The 17,541-nt window shown below is 46.1% G+C and overlaps 1 protein-coding gene across 1 annotated transcript in view; it reads left to right on the forward strand.

Annotated features, from left to right (window-relative positions):
- LOC144683644 (uncharacterized) overlaps positions 1–17,541 on the forward strand; it is a 220,578-nt gene that overhangs the window by 70,048 nt on the left and 132,989 nt on the right. Inside the window, exons 19-22 of the mRNA XM_078546887.1 lie at positions 146–203; positions 2,244–2,428; positions 8,811–8,868; positions 9,618–9,802. Coding sequence (XP_078403013.1) covers positions 146–203; positions 2,244–2,428; positions 8,811–8,868; positions 9,618–9,802 — 486 coding nt within the window. The remainder of the gene's footprint in view (positions 1–145; positions 204–2,243; positions 2,429–8,810; positions 8,869–9,617; positions 9,803–17,541) is intronic.

Consider the following 17,541-nt stretch of genomic DNA (forward strand, 5'->3'; position numbering starts at 1 on the left):
AATTCCTGATGAACAGCAGGAAGAGGGAACCTGATCTGGGATTTGAGATTGAGGTTTTAGTGAGTGAGGAAATCTAACAATAACTGTCTCCAATATGCCTTCTCTCTGTCACTGTCAGTGACACTCTCTCCATGTTTCATTACAGAGAGCGGGATCAATTTCCCGGCAACGAGGGATGGCGTTCCGATGAAGCTGATCCACAGGTAATAAGGGAGGGACACAGTAGGGAAAAGGGGGTGGGGGGGGATTCAATCACAGCCTGGATGTGTGTGAGGGTGAGATCGAGGTCATGGATAGTAGCCAGAGGGAGAGCAGTGAGGGGTCATGTACCATCACTGGGTTCAGACAGTGGGCAGGGCCTGACTGCCAGGGATGGAGTCACACTGACTGTGGATGTGAATCGGGATGGGGGAGCAGGGGAAATGATGGCAGAATCTTCCAAACTGATTCACAGTCACCATACAGGCTGGACTGGTTGTATCTGAACAGAGCTTGGCCAATATCCTTTTGGGGTGGGTATGCAAATATTACAGGGGAGGGTTTAAACTAACTTGGCATGGAAACCAGGAGGTAACATTAGAGAGGGACAAACAAGGTGCGCAGAGAATTGGGAAAGACACTTGGCACCAGAGCAAAAAATGCTAACATATTAGCTGGTGTCAGAGGAAGAGAAAATGTAATACAGCCTTAATTGGGTTTGTTGTGGATGTATGTTTCCACACAGAGGATGGTTTATGAGCTTGGTGAGCTGCATGTGCAAATAGCCACAGGGAGACATAATCTTGTAGTGATGAGGGAGGCCTGACTCAAAAACAGAACAGGACTGGAACTGGGCCCTAAACAACCCTCTATGCAATGGGCTGGATTTTGACTGTGGCGGTCTGTAGCTTGAGTTGGGAAATTTCCTGACTCTGCGGACACGGCTCTGTCTAAAGTGGCCTGAGTGTCACGATTTCTCTCCAGGCCTTGGTGGTAAGGGGGCAGCTGCATGATGGTGTTGGGCCTGCCACCCCGCAAGTGGATTGTGGGCAGCCACGGGGACGGCCGGATGCCCAGCTGGGCTGCTTCAAAGGTCTGCCTCAGTTTTCTGGGACAATGTCCCAGCTGTATAGACTCTCCAGCCCTCACCAAAAGGTACTGAAAGCCTCCTTGTCAGTGGCACCCACGTGCCAAGAAAATCTTTTAAAAAATAACTAATAAAAATGATTATTTTCAATAATTGTCCACCATAGGCAGCAATTACACACAATTGCTCTTAAGATCTTATCTATCCTGAAAAGTGCCCAGTAGACCTCAGATTACCCTGGAAGGGCAAGCAATCTCAAAAATCTGTGCAAAAGGTGAAGCTAGCTGTTTCATGTTGCTATTATGCAGTAGCAACACGAGTGGTCAGGATCTGGGGTCCACTGCCTGAGTGTGTGGTGGAGGCAGATGTAATTGTGGCTTTCAAAAGGGAATTGGACAATTATCTGAGGAGAAAGGATTTGCAGTATTGCAAGGAAAACACAGGGGAATGGGAGCTGGTGAGTTGCCCTCACAGAGAGCCAGCACAGACACGATGGGTTGAATGGCCTCCCTGTGGTGTTGTAACCATTCCATAAGGTGGATACCTTGTCTGAAAGGAATTGGGCAGGAAGTAAAATTCTCTCACACCTTAATGGGGAGGAATTTTTAAATCTTTGTATGACTACAGATAGACAAGCTCATGTGAGTTAAATGCCTCCCTCAATGAGTTCCATTTCTGTAAGATATTTCCTTTGTTTCAATGACTGATAAAGAGTGAATATACTTTGTACGGATATTCACATTTCCATCAGTGAAACTGATTTTCCTCACTTCATTCATTCAGCAGGTGACTGCAACTGATAATCAGTAATGTCTGAAGATGATATTTTGGGAGTTTACAGAGAGTGATGATTGGGGTGAAACCCCTTCTGCCAATTTCTTTGGAGTCTCACTCATGATTCATGAGTGTTGACGTGTCGCGATTAGGTGGTGAGGTGAATTGTTGGTTCCTGTAACCTGAGATCATGTTTGTGATTAGATAGTGATGGAGGGTCAGAGAGGGACAGTCAGGCTGAAAACATGTGAGATAGAGACATCGAAAATGAGACCAAGAGACACGGATATTAGAGACAGAGAGAGATGGAGATAAATAGAGGTGGTTTACAATACATTTGATGAGAAGATTCACTGTTATTTGGTGATTGAATGTGGTCGCTTTGTGTGTTCCTCCCTCCCAGGTACAGGTGGAGCTTGTCTCTCTGCGCAGTAAACAGGACGAGGCCATCACTGAGATTGAGATGCTCAAACTGACCAATCAGCAGCTGGAGAATCGGCTGGAGCAGATCCAACAGGAGCTTCAGGAGGCCCAGGATCGGCTGGTGGCTCAACAGGAGGAAGCAGCTCACCGAGAGGAGAAAGAAGGGTAAGAGATCCCCAGGAGGTGTTGTGTCCCATGGGGCATTTGATCATCTCAGTCATTCTCCATCTCTGTATCCTCCAATCCGATGTGACACACACATTTCCAGATCCTTTCCCAGAACACACATTATTAACTGCTTTGTCCTCCAATCTCTCTCACCACAACACCATGGAGCACAAACTACAGCAAGTTGTGAATTGGAGGTTGAATTCCTGAATTCTCTCCCAGCAGTATTCCACAGGACAGTGATGGAGCATTCAACACATGGAGCCTCTTCACACATTCCATTCATTCATGGCTTCATCCAATAAGCTCTTCAGTTGAATTGATTTTGGGTTTCCTTCTCCCACTGGTATTGGAACCTCTTCCTCTGCACTGAAAACAGATACAAAATCTTCATTTTATACCTGACAGCCCACACACTGTGTGCATAAGAACGTTTGAATTGAGAGCACGAGTAGGCCATTCAGCCCCTCCTGACTGGTCTCCCCCATTCAATATGATCATGGATAAGCTGATCTTTAAGTCAACTGCTGACCTAACTTGGTTTGTCCTACATGTGACTCCAGGCTGACAGCAATGTGGTTAACTCTTAACTCCCCTCTGAAAGGGGCTAGCAAGCCACACAGCCATACCAAAACCACGACATAAATGCCAAAAAAGAATAAAAGCAGATGCACCACCCAGCATCGACCTAGGCACTGGAAACAACAAATTCACACCCAGCCCAGCCGAACCTGCAATGTTCTCCTTACTACCACCTGGGGATTTGTGCCAAAATTGGGAGAGCTGTGTCACAGTGTAATCAGACAACAGGCTAACATTTCATAGTCACTGAATGATACCTTACAGCCAATGTCCCAGACACCACCATCACCACCCCTGGGTGTGTCTTGTCCCACCGGAAGGAGAAACCCACCTGAAGTGGCGACACAGTGATATACGGTCGGGAAGAAATTGCTCTGGGAGTCCTCAACATTGACTCTGGATCCCATGAAGTCTCATGGCATCAGGTTAAACATGGGCATGGAAACCTCTGACTGATTACTACCTGCAGCTTACCAACCCCCCACCCCCACCCTAACTCCCACCCTCACCTCTCAGTTGCCTCCTCTATTTTGAACACCAGTTGGAAGATTCATTGAGGGTGACAATGACACAAAATATACCCTGGTTGGGGCCTTTCATGTCCATCAGCAACTGTGGCTCAATAGCACCACTAATGGTCTAGTTGGCCAAGTCCTGAAGCACATAGCTGCTAGGCTGTGACTGCGGCAGGCAGTGAGGGAACCAAGAAGAGGGAAAAACCTCCACTGGTTGGAATCATACCTAGCACAAAGGAAAATGGTTGTGGTTGTTGGAGGTCAGTCATCTCAGCTCCAGGGCATCACTGCAGGAGTTCCTCAGGGTCGTGGCCTCGACTCAGCCATCTTCAGCTGCTACATCAGTGACCTTCCTTCCATCTTAAGGTCAGAAGTGGGGATGTTCGCTGATGATCGCATAATGTTCAGCACCATTTGTTACTCCTCAGACACTGAAGCAGTCCATGTCCAAATGCAGCAAGACCTGGACAGTATTCAGGCTTGAGCTGACAAGTGGCAAGACACATTCACGCTACACAAGTACCAGGCAATGACCATCTACAACAAGAGAGGATCTAACCATCACCCCTTGACATTCAATGGCATTACTATCACTGAATCTCCCACTATCAACATCCTGGGGGTTACTATTGACCAGAAACTGAACTGAACTAGCCATGTAAATACTATGGCTGCAGGTGCAGGTCAGAGGCTAGGAATCCTGCAGTGAGTAACTCATGTCCTGACTCCCTAAAGCCTGTCCACCATCTGCAAGGCACAAGTCAGAAGTGTGATGAAATACTCTCCACTTGTCTGGATGAGTGCAGCTCCAACAACACTCAAAAAGTCCCACATCATCCAGGACAAAGCAGTCCGCTTGATTGGCACCCCTTGCACAAACATTCGCTCCCTCCACCACCGACGCACAGTAGCAGCAGTGTGTACCATCTACAAGATGCACTGCAGAAATTCATCAAGCCTCCTTAGGCAGCACCTTCCAAACCCACGGCCACTACCATTTAGAAGGACAAGGGCAGCAAATAGATGGGAACACTACCACCAGAAGTTCCCCTCCAAGCCACTCACCATCCAGACTTGGAAATATATCACTGTTCCTTCACTGTCACTGGGTAAAAATCCTGGAACTCCCTCCCTAGCAGCACTGTGGGTGTACCTACACCACATGGACTGCAGCAGTTCAAGAAGGAAGCTCACCACCACCTTCTCAAGGGCAATTAGGGATGGGCAGTAAATGCTGGCCCAGCATTGAAAGGGAAAAAGTGTTTGTCTGATTGTGTGTTTTAAACCAAAATAAAGGTAATTACAAGTGTATGAAGGCAGAGCTAGCTCAGGTGCGGGGAAACTAGGTTAACTGGTAGGTCAGTAGAGATACAGTGGCAGAATTTTAACAAGATATTTAATAACTCTCAGCAAGGATTTATCCCAGTGAGAAATACAGACTTTTTGAGAAGGATGCATCATTCGTGGCTACATTAGGAAGTTAATAGAATCAGACTGAAAGAAGCACTGTACAATTCAGTGAAGATTAGTCATGGGTCAGAAAATTGGACAGATTTTATGAACCAGCAAAGAACGACCAAAAAAATAATAAAGAGGGAGAAATCAGAGTACGAGAGAAAGCTAGCTAGCAATATAATAACAGATAGTATTAGATTTTACAAGTATTTCAATCAGAAAAGAGTAACTAAAGCTCATGTTGATCCTCTAGAGAGAGAGTCTGGGTAATTGAGAATGGAAAATAAGGAAATGGCAGAGGTGTTAAACAGATATTTTGTGTCTGTCTTCACTGTGGGAGACTTAGAAAACTTCCCAAAGATACTTGAAAATCAAGAGGTGAACGGGAAGGAGGAACTTAAAACAATCACTGGCACGAGAGAAAAGGTGTTGGGAAAACAATTGGGCATAAAGTCTGACAAGGCCCCAGGGCCTGATGACCTGAACCCTAGGGTCTTAAAAGAAGTAGCTGCAGAGATAGTAGATGCATTGGTTATAATCTTCCAAAATTCCTTAGATTCTGGAAGGGTCCCAGCAGATTGGAAAATAGCTAATGTAAAACCTTTATTCAAGGAAAGAGGGAGACAGAAAGCAGGAAACTACTGCCAGTTAGCCTAGTATCTGTAATTGGCAATTGTTCAAATCCATTATTAAGGAGGTCATAGCCGGATATTTAGAAAATCAGAGTGAGATCAGTCAGAGTCAATGTAATTTTGTGAAAGGGAAATCATGTTTAACTAATCTATTAGAGTTCTTTGAGGTGTAGCAAGCAATGTGGATAAAGGGAAACCTGTAGATGTGATGTACATAGATTTCCAGAAGGCATTTGATAAGTGCCACATCAAAGGTTATAACACAAGATAAGATTACCTGGTATAGGGTGAAGCATATTAGCATAGATAAAGGATTGGTTTACTCACAGGAAACAGAGAGCAGGGATAAATGGATCTTTTTCAGGTTGGCAAGCTGTAACTAGTGGAGCACCATAGGCATCAGTGCTGAGTTATCTAATATTGAGAATGTATATCAATGACTTGGATGAAGGGACTGAATGTATGGTAGTTAAATTTGCCAATGACACCAAGATAAGTAAGAAAGTACGTTGTGAAGAGGAGGTAGAGAGTCTGCAAAAGGACAGGTTAAGTGAGTGGGCAAAAATTAGGCAGATGAGAAAAATGTGGGACAATGTGAACTTATCCACTTTGGGAGGAAGAATAGAAAAGGAGCATATTATTTAAATGGAGAGAGATGCAGAACTTGAGGGCACAGAGGGATCTGGGTGCCCTGGTGCATAAATCACAAAAAGTTAGTTTGCAGGTCCAGCAAGTGATTAGGAAGGCAAATGGAATGTTGTCATTTATTGCAAGGGGAATGGAAGATAAAAGTAGGAAATTTTTATCTCAGCTACAAAGGGTGAGACCACATCTGGAAGACTGTGTACAGTTTTGATCTCCATATTTGAAAACAAGGTATAATTGTGTTAGAAGCGGTTCAGAGAAGGTTCACTCAATTCATTCCTGGGATTAAGGATTTATTTTATGAAGAAAGGTTGAACAGGTTGGGCCTATACTCATTGGAGTTTAGAAGAATGAGTGATGACCTTATTGAAACATATAAGATCCTGAGGGGACTTGATAAGGTGGATACCGGGAGGGTGTTTCCTCTCATGGGAGAGACTAGAACATGGGGACACAGTTTCAGAATAAGTGGGTTGAGGAGAATTTTTTTCTCTCAGTGGGTCGTTAGTCTGTGGAATTCTCTTGCCAAGAAGGCAGTGGAGGCTGGGTCATTGAATTTATTCAAGGTTGAGTTAGACAGATTTTGATAGACAAGGGAGTCAAGGGTTATCGAGGGGCAGACAGGAAAGTGGCGTTGAGACCACAACTAGACCAGCCATGATCTTTTCGATAATGATGGAGCAGGCTCGAAGACCAAATGGCTTACTCCCAAGTCCTATGTTCCTATTTTCCTCTGTACGAGGAAAAACTGCATGGTCCTTGTGGAGACGAAGTCCTGTCCTCGAGGTGAGGATACCCTCCATCATGTTGAGTGGCACTACCAAAGTGCGAAATGGGTCAGTTTCAGAACAGATCTAGCAACTCAAGCCTAGGCAACCATGAGGTGCTGTGGGCCATCAGCAGCAGCAGAATTGTATTCAACCATGATCTGTAATTTCATGATCCAGCGTATTCCCCACTCTACCATTACCACCAAGCCAGAGGATATACCCTGGTTCAATGAAGAGTGCAGGAGGGCAGGCCAGGAGCAGCACCAAGCATAACTGAAAATGAGGTGTCAACCCGGTGAAGCTATAACACAGGACTACTTGCATGCCAAACAGCATAAGCAGCAAGTGATGGACAGAGCTAAGTGATCCCACTAACAATGTATCAGATTTAAGTTCTGCCGACCTGCCACATCCAGTCATGAATGGTGGTGGACAATTAAACAACTCACTGGAGGAAGAAGCACCACAAACATCCCCATCACCAATGATGGGAGGAACCCAGCACATCAATGCAAAAGACAAGATTGAACTATTTGCAACCACCTTCAGCCAGATGTGCCAAGCGGATTATCCATCTCGGCGTCCCCTGGAGGTCCCCAGCATCACAGATGCCAGTCTTCCCCAATTCAATTCCTAGCACAAAGGAAGATGGCTTAGGTTGTTGGAGGTCAATCATCTCAGTTCCAGGACATCACTGCAGAAGTTCCTCAGGGTAGTGTCCTCAGCCCAACCATCTTCAGCTGCTTCATCAATGACCTTCCTTCCATCATAAGGTCAGAAGTGGGGATGTTCGCTGATGATTGCACAATGTTCAGCACAATTCGCAACTCCTCAGATACTGAAGCAGTCCATGTCCAAATGCAGCAAGACCTGGAAAATATCCAGGTTTGGCCTGACAGGTGGAAAGTAACATTCACGCCACACAAGTACCAGGCAAATGACCATCTCCAACAAGAGATAATCCAAACATCGCTCCTTGATGTTCAATGGCATTACCATCACTACATCCCCCACTATCAACATCCTGGGGGATACCATTGACCAGAAACTGAACTGGAATAGCCATATAAATACTGTTGCTACAAGAGCAGGTCAGATGCTGGGAATCCTGCAATGAGTAACTCATCTCCTGACTCCCCAAAGCCTGTCCACCATCTACAAGGCACAAGTCAGGAGTGTGATGGAATACTCCCCACTTGCCTGGATGAGTGCAGCTCCAACAACACTCAAGAAGCTGGACACTGTCCAGGACAAAGCAGCCCGCTTGATTGGCATCACATCCACAAATATTCACTCCCTCCACCACCGACGCACAGTAGCAGCAGTGTGTACCATCTACAAGATGCACTGCAGGAATTCACCAAGGCTCCTTTGACAGCCTCTTCCAAACCCTCGATCACTACCACCTAGAAGGACAAGGGCAGCAGATAGATGGGAACACCACCACCTGGAAGTTCCCCTCCAAGTCACTTACCATCCTAACTTGGAAATATATCGCCGTTCCTTCATTGTCACTGGGTCAAAATCCTGGAACTCCCTTCCTATCAGCACTGTGGGTGTACCTACACCACATGGACTGCATCGGTTCATGAAGGTGGCTCACCACGACCTTCTGAAGGGCAATTAGGAATGGGCAATAAATGCTGGATTAGCCAGTGACACCCACATCCCATGGAAGAGTTAAAAAAAAAAATCCCATTAGTGTCTCTAGTAAGATTTCTCCCTGTCACTGTCACTGACACTCTCTCCCTGTCTGTCTGATTCTTTGGTTTTATTACAGAGAGCGGGATCAATCTCCCGGCAGTGAGGGACGGCGTTCCGATGAAGCTGATCCACAGGTAATGAGGGATGGACACTGCAGGGAAAAGGGGGTTGATTCAGTCACAGTCCATGTGTGTCTGAGAGTGAGATCTGGGACATGGATAGTAACCAAAGGCAGAGCAGTGAGGGTTCATGTACCATCACTGGGTTCAGACAGTGTGCAGGGCCTGACTGCCAGGGATGGAGTCACACTAACTGTGGATGAGAATCGGGATGGGGGAGCCGGGGAAATGATGGCAAAATCTTCCAAACTGATTCACAGTCACTCGGTGGGTGATGTGTCTGAGAGGAAGTTCACAGGAGACAGAATAGGTCACATTTGCTCAAACACTTTTCCCTTATTTAATGTTCCCTGTATTCAGGAGGTAATTGCGACAGGTTTTCAGTTACTGTCCGAGGGTGACATTTTGCAGAGGGTGGGGACTGAGGTGATAGTGTTTGAGGTGATTGAGGTGAAGTCAGTTTCTCTCTGAATTCTCCCTCATTTCCCATCCTGACTGTTGGGGGTTGGGGTGTGAAATTGGGTGAGGGAATGTGATGCTGAATCCTGCAGCTCATGAACACGTCAGTGATTTGATTCTGATGGAGAGGTGGAGAGAGAGAAAGGCTGGAAATGTGTGAATGTGAGAGAGGGAAAACAGACTGAGAGAGAGACATTAGAGACAGAGAGAAATGGAGAAGGAGATGGTTTACAATACATTTGATGAGAGGAGTTACTGTTATTTGGTGATTGAATGTGGTCGGTTTGTGTGTTCCTCCCTCCCAGGTACAGGCGGAGCTTGTCTCTCTGCGCAGTAAACAGGACGAGGCCATCACTGAGATCGAGATGCTCAAACTGACCAATCGGGAGCTGGAGAGTCGCATGGAGCAGATCCAACAGGAGCTTCAGGAGGCCCAAGATCGGCTGGTGGCTCAACAGGAGGAAGCAGCTCACCGAGAGGAGCAAGAAGGGTAAGAGATCCCCAGGAGGTGTTGTGTCCCATGGGGCATTTGATCATCTCAGTCATTCTCCATCCCTGTATCCTCCAATCCGATGTCACACACACATTTCCAGCTTCTTTCCCAGGACACACATTATTAACTGCTTTGTCCTCCAATCTCTCTCACCCACATCACCTTGGAGCACAAACTACAGCAAGTTGTGAATTGGAGGTTGAATTCCTGAATTCTCTCCCAGCAGTATTCCACAGGAACAGTAGTCAACACATGGAGCCTCTTCACACATTTTTGTGTTTTGGGTATCAGGTTCGCTTTGTCCGGTGAATGCTAACAGCGACCTTGGTATTAACACTTTAATTGGTGCTGAAACAATACAGGCAGATAGACTGATTAACTGAACAAACACTGGTGGTTTATTGGAACTAAGAACAGAGCACTAACCACTAAGAACAGACCTCCATCTCTAGACTTACAGTTACCAAAGACACTTGCACTGTGTAGCGATTGGTTAATACAGTCACATGGTCAACTAACTGCAATCTGTTAAAGGTACAGAGCACTCCACTTTACCACATCCCTCCCGCTCAACTCAAAAGTACAATTGACAAGTATCACAACATTCCAATTATTTACATGAATAACTATTTACAAGTCAAGTCTCTCAGGGGGCTTCCTCGGATGTGTCAAGCATCGTAGCTCAACGGCCTTGGCTGGTTTTTCCAAGACCCCTTCTCAGGGCCCAACTGTCCACCAGGCCCTCCGGTGGAAATGGGAAAGTCTGTGCCTTCGACCCTCTCGGGTCCAACAGGCCCTACCGGTACTTCCAAATCATGTGACATTTCTTCCACGTGTGCTGCAGACTCAAACGCAAACAATGACGGCATTCCTTCTCGCGGGACTGTCTCTCTTCTCCGAAGATGATCCACGTGTCGTCTAATTATTCGGCCGTTTACCGAGGCATTATAGGAGAGAGGACCTGTCACGGCACTCACTTCGTCTAACAGCCAATGGGGCCCATCTCCAAAGTTCTTCACGAGAACTGTGTCTCCCACCGTGAAATTTCTTTTATGATTATGGCCGTCATGTCTGGTCTTCTCAGGCTTTTGGCTTCTCTCCACTCTCCCTGCTAAATTTGGTCTGATAAGAGTTAGACCGGTGCGGAGACGTCTCTTCATTAGTAATTCAGCGGGGGCAATACCGGTGGTCATATGTGGTGTTGTCTGGTATGCGAACAGGAACCGTGACAATCTGGTGCTGATGGAAACCCCGTCCAGTTTTCTCATCCCAGACTTAAAAGTTTGGACCGCCCGCTCAGCCAAACCATTAGGGCCGGGGTGGTAAGACGAGGTTTTGATATGAATTATTCCGTTGAGGGTTTTAAACCTGTGGAACTCCCCACTGGTAAATGCAGTCCTGTTGTCTGACACGAGCACCTCTGGTAACCCATGCACTGCAAAACTCTGTTGCAAACGGTCTATGGTGGCGGCAGACGTGGGTGACCGGACTTCATAGACATCCATCCATTTGGAGAGGACGTCTATTAGTAAGAGGAACATTGTGCCCAAGAAGGGCCCCATGTAGTCGACTTGGAGGCGTACCCATGGCCTCCCCAGCCATTCCCAGGGGTGCAATGGAGCTAAGCGGTATAGCTTTTGTACCTGCTGGCTTTGAAGACAACTTCTGACTCGGGTTTCAATGCCCGCGTCCATCCCTGGCCACCACAAGTAGCTGCGCATGAGTATCGTCATCCTACTAATGCCAGAGTGAACACTATGTAATTCGGCCAGTAATGGCCTTCACCCTCTCGAGGGCACAATAACCCTTGCTCCCCAGAGCAATCTGCCATCCTGACAGGTGAGCTCATATCTATGATTGAGATAAGGCTTCATGTTATCAGATTTTGGCTCGCCTGATCATCCATTCAAGACCTGCTCCCGGACGTGAGGTAAAAATGGATCTCGGCTTGTCCACTCATGGATTTGTTTGGAAATCCCAAAAAATTTAGCACTAAGACAAGTTCCTGGGGAATTGGAACCTTCACGTTGTTATCTGACAGGGGGAGGCGGCTCAAGTGTCAGCATGTGTGACCTGGCTTCCCAATCGCTGAATAAAAGTGTGTTCGTAAGCAGCCAATATCAGTGGATGCGAGTAGATGAGATGGGGGGTATCACCTTATCCTCTCCAAATAATCCCAGCAGAGGCTTGTGGTTGGATATAATGTGAAAATGGCGACCGTGGAGATATTGATGGAATTTCCTAACACCAACACAGCAGACAAACCCTCCTTCTCAATTTGAGAATATCATCACTCTGCAGTACTGAGCGTGCGAGATGTATAACCAATGGGTCGTTTGGAGCCATCCACCATCCGATGTGAAAATACAGCCCCTACCCCATAAGGGGATACGTCACAAGTTAAAATCAATTTTCTTTGAGTCAAAGTGGACCAATAGGGCCGATGATCTTAACAATTGCTTTACCTTCAGAAATGCATCCTGGTGTGGAGTTTGCCAAATCCATTTATGGTTTTTCTTAAGCAATGTGTATAACGGAGCCAGTACGGTTGATAGGTTTGGGAGAAACCACCCATAGTAGTTTATCATGTCTAAGAAGGCCTTTAGTACTGCAATGTTTCTCGGTGCAGGCGCCTCGCGATTAGCCTTGACCTTTTCTTCCACAGGATGCAGGTCCTGCGCGTCGACCTTATGGTCCAAGTAAACTACCTCCTTGGCTTGGAAAATACATTTATCTCATTTCAAGCGCACCCTCGCTTGTGAGAAGCGTTTGAGCACCTCCTCCAAATTAACTAAGTGTTTTTTGTCAGTTAGTCCAGTGACTAAGACATCATCCAGATAAACAACGACATGGGGCAGTCCCTGAAGTAGATTACCATAGTACGCTGGAAAATTGCACACGCTGATGAGACCCCAAAGGGTAGTCGAGTATATTGATACAATCCTCGATGTGTATTGATGGTCATGAATTCCCTAGAGCCTTCTTCCAAATCTACCTGCTGATAGGCATGGCTCATGTCGAGTTTTGAATATGTGATGCCCCTGCAAATTTCGAATATAATTCGTCAATCTTCAGTATCGAGTGTCCATCAAGTTTGGCCACTCTGTTTACAGTTAACTTGTAGTCACTGCATGTGAACACTTTGGTCTGGCTTCATACGGGTACTATGGGTGCCGCCCACTCTGAAAATTGCACCGATTGTAAGATTCCCAACTTTTCCAGCCTGTTTAGCTCAGTCTCAACTTTGTCCCATAGAGCATAAGGGACTGGTCTGGCTCTGATAAACCTAGGGGTTGCATTAGGGTCTACGTGGATTTTGGCTTGTAGCCGAAGAATCCTTCCGAGCTCGTCACTGAAAATGGAAGTGTAATTTTGTAACAATTCCTGTAAGTTTCTCATTCTGATTTGAAAAATCTCGGCAATTTAATCTTTTTGAGCCAGTTGCGACCAATTAAACTAGGGCCCACCCCAGCTACTACTATAAGGGGTAAATTTGCAGACTGATACTGCATCAGGACTTGACATATCCCTTTCAGTCTTATTTCTTCGCCCGTATATGTTTTTAATTTAGTGTCTGATTCTTCCCAACTTAAAGGACGGACTCCTTTATTCAAGTCTCTGAACGTATGTTCTCCTATGACAGACTTTGATGCCCCAGTATCGACCTCTATCTTGATGGGTTGTTCATTGACTCTAATGACTACCTGGCTTGGCTCAGTTCGACCCACTTTCAGGCTGTGTAATGAATAGATGTCAGATTCTGCTTCCTCTGGTCCTTCAACGAGACAGATTTTGTGATTTCTATCTTTGTTTTTAAAATGCTGTCTCAGCCAATCTTGACAGTGCCACATTATGTGACCATTGCAGTGGCAGAAAAAGCATTCGATATTTCTGAACTGTTGTTTGCCTACAGGCTGCCTGTATGCATTTCTCTCATTAATGTTGTGGGTTTTCAGTGTTGTCCTGTTGTTCTTCAATGGTCTGTACATTGTGGGCGTTTTCCGCCTTTCTGTGGAGTCCGACGTTTTTGTTCCTTTTGTTACCGGCCCTTCCCGCCCTACAAGATGGACGGTGCCATTTTGTGTATCTTTTATTGGCTCTGAGTCTCTAACAGCCTCTCCATGGCTGTGGCCAATTCTAATGCCTTACTGAAGTCTAGATTAGTTTCAGACAGCAATCGCTTTTGAATAGCATCATCCCCGATTCCTCATTTCAATCAGTCTCTCAATATATCATTAATTGAAGTTCCAAAAAAATTCCTTTAAAGCAGCTACATAGCCAGCGATTGTCTCTCCTGGAAGCCTATTCCCAAAATTTAATTTAAAACGCTGCATAGTGACTGAGGGCTTTGGCTTCAGGTGGTTTTTGACAATATTTACTAACTCGTCGAAAGTCTTCGTATCGGGGGTGTTAGGTGACGTGAGGCTGCGGATCAGCCCGTACGTTTTGCTCCCACATGTGGACAAAAGAATCGCCCTCTTCTTGTCCTCCCCCGGATGTTGTTAGCAGTAAAGAAGAACACCAGGCGTTCGACATAATGAGACCAGTCACCGGAAACGGGGTCAAATGGTTCAAGATGCCCAAACTGCAGCATACTCAATGACTAAGGAGACTGCGCTTCCAAACAGCTTTCAAGGTAGTGGTGAGGTAACGTAGCTGGCTTACTGCGGCTTTCTTCATTGCCGTCAATTGATCTGGTTTATCCTCGTCACCAGGTTTATGTTTTTGTTTATCTGGTTTGCTTTGTATGGCAAACGCAAGCTGCACCCTTGATATTAACATATTCGTTGGTGCTTGAAATAATACAGGTAGGGAGACTGATTAACTGAACAAATGCTGGCAGTTTATTGGAACTAAGGTCAGGACACTAACACAATGTGTGCTTCTTCAATCACCTCCAGCTCCAGACTTACAGTTACCCAAGAAGCCCGCGCTATATAGCGATTGGTCAATACAGTCACATGGTCAACTAAGTACATTTTCTTAAATGTGCACAGCCTCCACTTTACCACAGACATTCCATTCATTCATGGCTTCATCCAATAAGCTCTTCGATTTAATTGATTTTGGGTTCCCTTCTCCCACTGGTATTGGAACCTCTTCCTCTGCACCGAAAACAGATACAAAATCCTCATCTAACAAATCAGCCATTTTCTTATTGCTCATCATAGTCTCTCCTGTATCTGTCTTTAGTAGACCCACATTCCCATTCTCACCACTCTCTTTCTTTTAATATAATCTGAAAACGTTTCCTGTTAGTTTTGATATTCCTTTTCCTCTACACTGAAAACCAAACAAAATTCTCATTGTACATTTGACAGGCCACACACTGCGGCATAAGAACATTGGAAATGAGAGCTTTTCTTCTTTTTTATTATTTTATATTCTTGTTGCCATGATCAGCACCTTCTATAGCCTTTAACGCTTCCTTTATCCTGTGTCCCTGACATCTTTGTCAAATTTCTCCTTAGCTCCCCTTTCCTTCTATTTCGCCCCACTAGCTCCAACCCCTCTTAAACACTATGATATCCAACGCATTTCTGCCTCTCTTCAGCTCTGAAGAAGAATCATAGGGACATTGGGCCAGATTTTATGTCCCGCAGGTGGGCATGTGCCCAACCTGATTGGATGTAAAATAGTGCGCGATGATGTCAGGCAATGTCATCACACACTTGTGCGATATTTAGGCTGGAGGGTGCATGGGAGAGTCGGCAGTGCACCCGCTGACCATTAAAAGGCCCATAATCAATGAATTGAAACATATTTTTCATTGCCTGTACAACCTTACGGTTGGTGGGCAGGTGAATTTGCCAAGCAGCCTTTTGATTTTTTTAGCAAACCTCATCCACGGGCGGGGTGAGGTTTCCGCAATTAAATAACAAAAAAACTTTTGGGCTGAATTTTTTTCCTGTTCATGTTATTGTGAGTTAGTCCCATGTTGGGACATTTTTTTCAGATTTTAAAAGTGTTTATTTTTGATTTGAAAATCATTCAGCTCCCTGAGGCGGCTCCCTGCCTTCAGGGAGCTGTTGGTGTGCGCTCCCCTGTGCATGCGCTCACGCTCCTCCTGCCCCCACACCAGCAGTGCTGAGCTTCTCAGCGCACGTTTCACGCTGGCTGGCTGGTAATTGACCAGCCAACATGAAATTGTGGTCAGGGGCTGATCGTGGGCGGGGGACCATTTCCCGGCCACTCCTGGGCCCGCCCGCCACGCCCGCCCAACGATGCGTAAATCCTGCCCATTAGCTGTTTCCCTCTCCACAGATGCTGCCAGACCTGCTGCGTTTTTCTAGCGTTTTCTGTTTTTATTTTACATTTGAAATGAGATCAGGAGTAGGTCACTGGATCCCCCCTGACTGCTCCCCACCCCCTCCATTCAATAAGATCATGGCTGATCTGTTTGTGTTTCGAGTTCCACATTCCCGTCTACCCCCGATAACCTTTGATTCTCTTGCCTAGCGAGAATCTATCTACCTCTACTTTAAAAATATTCAATGACCCTGCCTCCACTGCCTTCTGAGGCAGAGAGTTCCAAAGTCACACAGCCCTCTGAGAAAAATATTCTCCTAATCTCTGTCCTAAAAGGACAACCCCTAATTTTAAAACTGTGCCCCCTAGTTCTGGACTCACCCACAAGAGGAAACATCTTTTTCACGTCCACCTTGTCAAGGCTGTTCAGGATCTTGTACACTTCAATCAAATCACCCCTCATTCTTCTGAACTCCAGTGGAAACAAGCCCAGTCTGTCCAACCTTTCCTCATAAAACAGCCCACTCATTCCAGGTATCAATCTAGTAAACCTTCTTTGAACTGCCTCCAATGCATTTACATCCTTCCTTAAATAAGGAGACTAAAACTGCACACAGTGGCCTGAATCTTGCCGTCGGTGTGCAGGGATGGGCCTGACACACCGGCAAGTGTGTAAAATGATGCGCGATGACGTTGGACGTGTGTCCCGATGTCATTACATTATCTCGTGATGCTCGTGTAGCAGGCGTGTGCCCAGGTCCACTGTGCACCCGCCAATAACTGATCGGCCTATTAAGGCCATTAATGAATTAATTAATGTAATTGTTTACGCTGCCCGTACACCCTTAAGATTGAGGGACAGGCAAAAAGACCAAGCGGCCCTCAAGTTTTTTAGGAAACCTCATCCACAAGCGGGATGAGGCTTCCTAGAGCCTCATAAAAAAAATTTCTGAAATATAAAACATGTCCCTTCTCAATTGACACAGTCACAGGAGAGGACATGTTTAATTAAATTTTCAAACCATTTATTTATTTATTTCAAAAGCGCTTCAATCCCCCTCTGAGACAGCTCCGTGCCTCAGGGGGATTGAAGCGCTCTAACACGCGCATGCGCGAAAAAGCGCTGGCCCCGACTCTCCCTCCTCCCCCCGCCTGCACAGGTATTGCTGAGCGCTACGGCTCGCGTCTTATGCTGGGTGGGCCTCAATTGGCCCGCCCGCGTAAAATGGCGGCACGGAGCCAATCGCGGGCGGCAATCGGCTCCGCGACCGCCCCCGCCCACTCCCGCCGAGCCTGCCCACCGACAGAAATTCAGGCTAGTATTCAAGGTGAGGTCTCACCAATGCCCTGTATAACTGAAGCATAACATCCTTACTTCATACTCAGTTCATCTTGTAATAAAGGAAAGCATTCCATTTGCTTTCTTAATTACTTGCTGTACCTGCATACTAACTTTTTAATGACTCATGTATGAGAACAGATACATT

The sequence above is a fragment of the Cetorhinus maximus genome, chromosome 8, assembly GCF_964194155.1.
Source record: "Cetorhinus maximus chromosome 8, sCetMax3.hap1.1, whole genome shotgun sequence".
Classification (NCBI taxonomy): domain Eukaryota; kingdom Metazoa; phylum Chordata; class Chondrichthyes; order Lamniformes; family Cetorhinidae; genus Cetorhinus; species Cetorhinus maximus.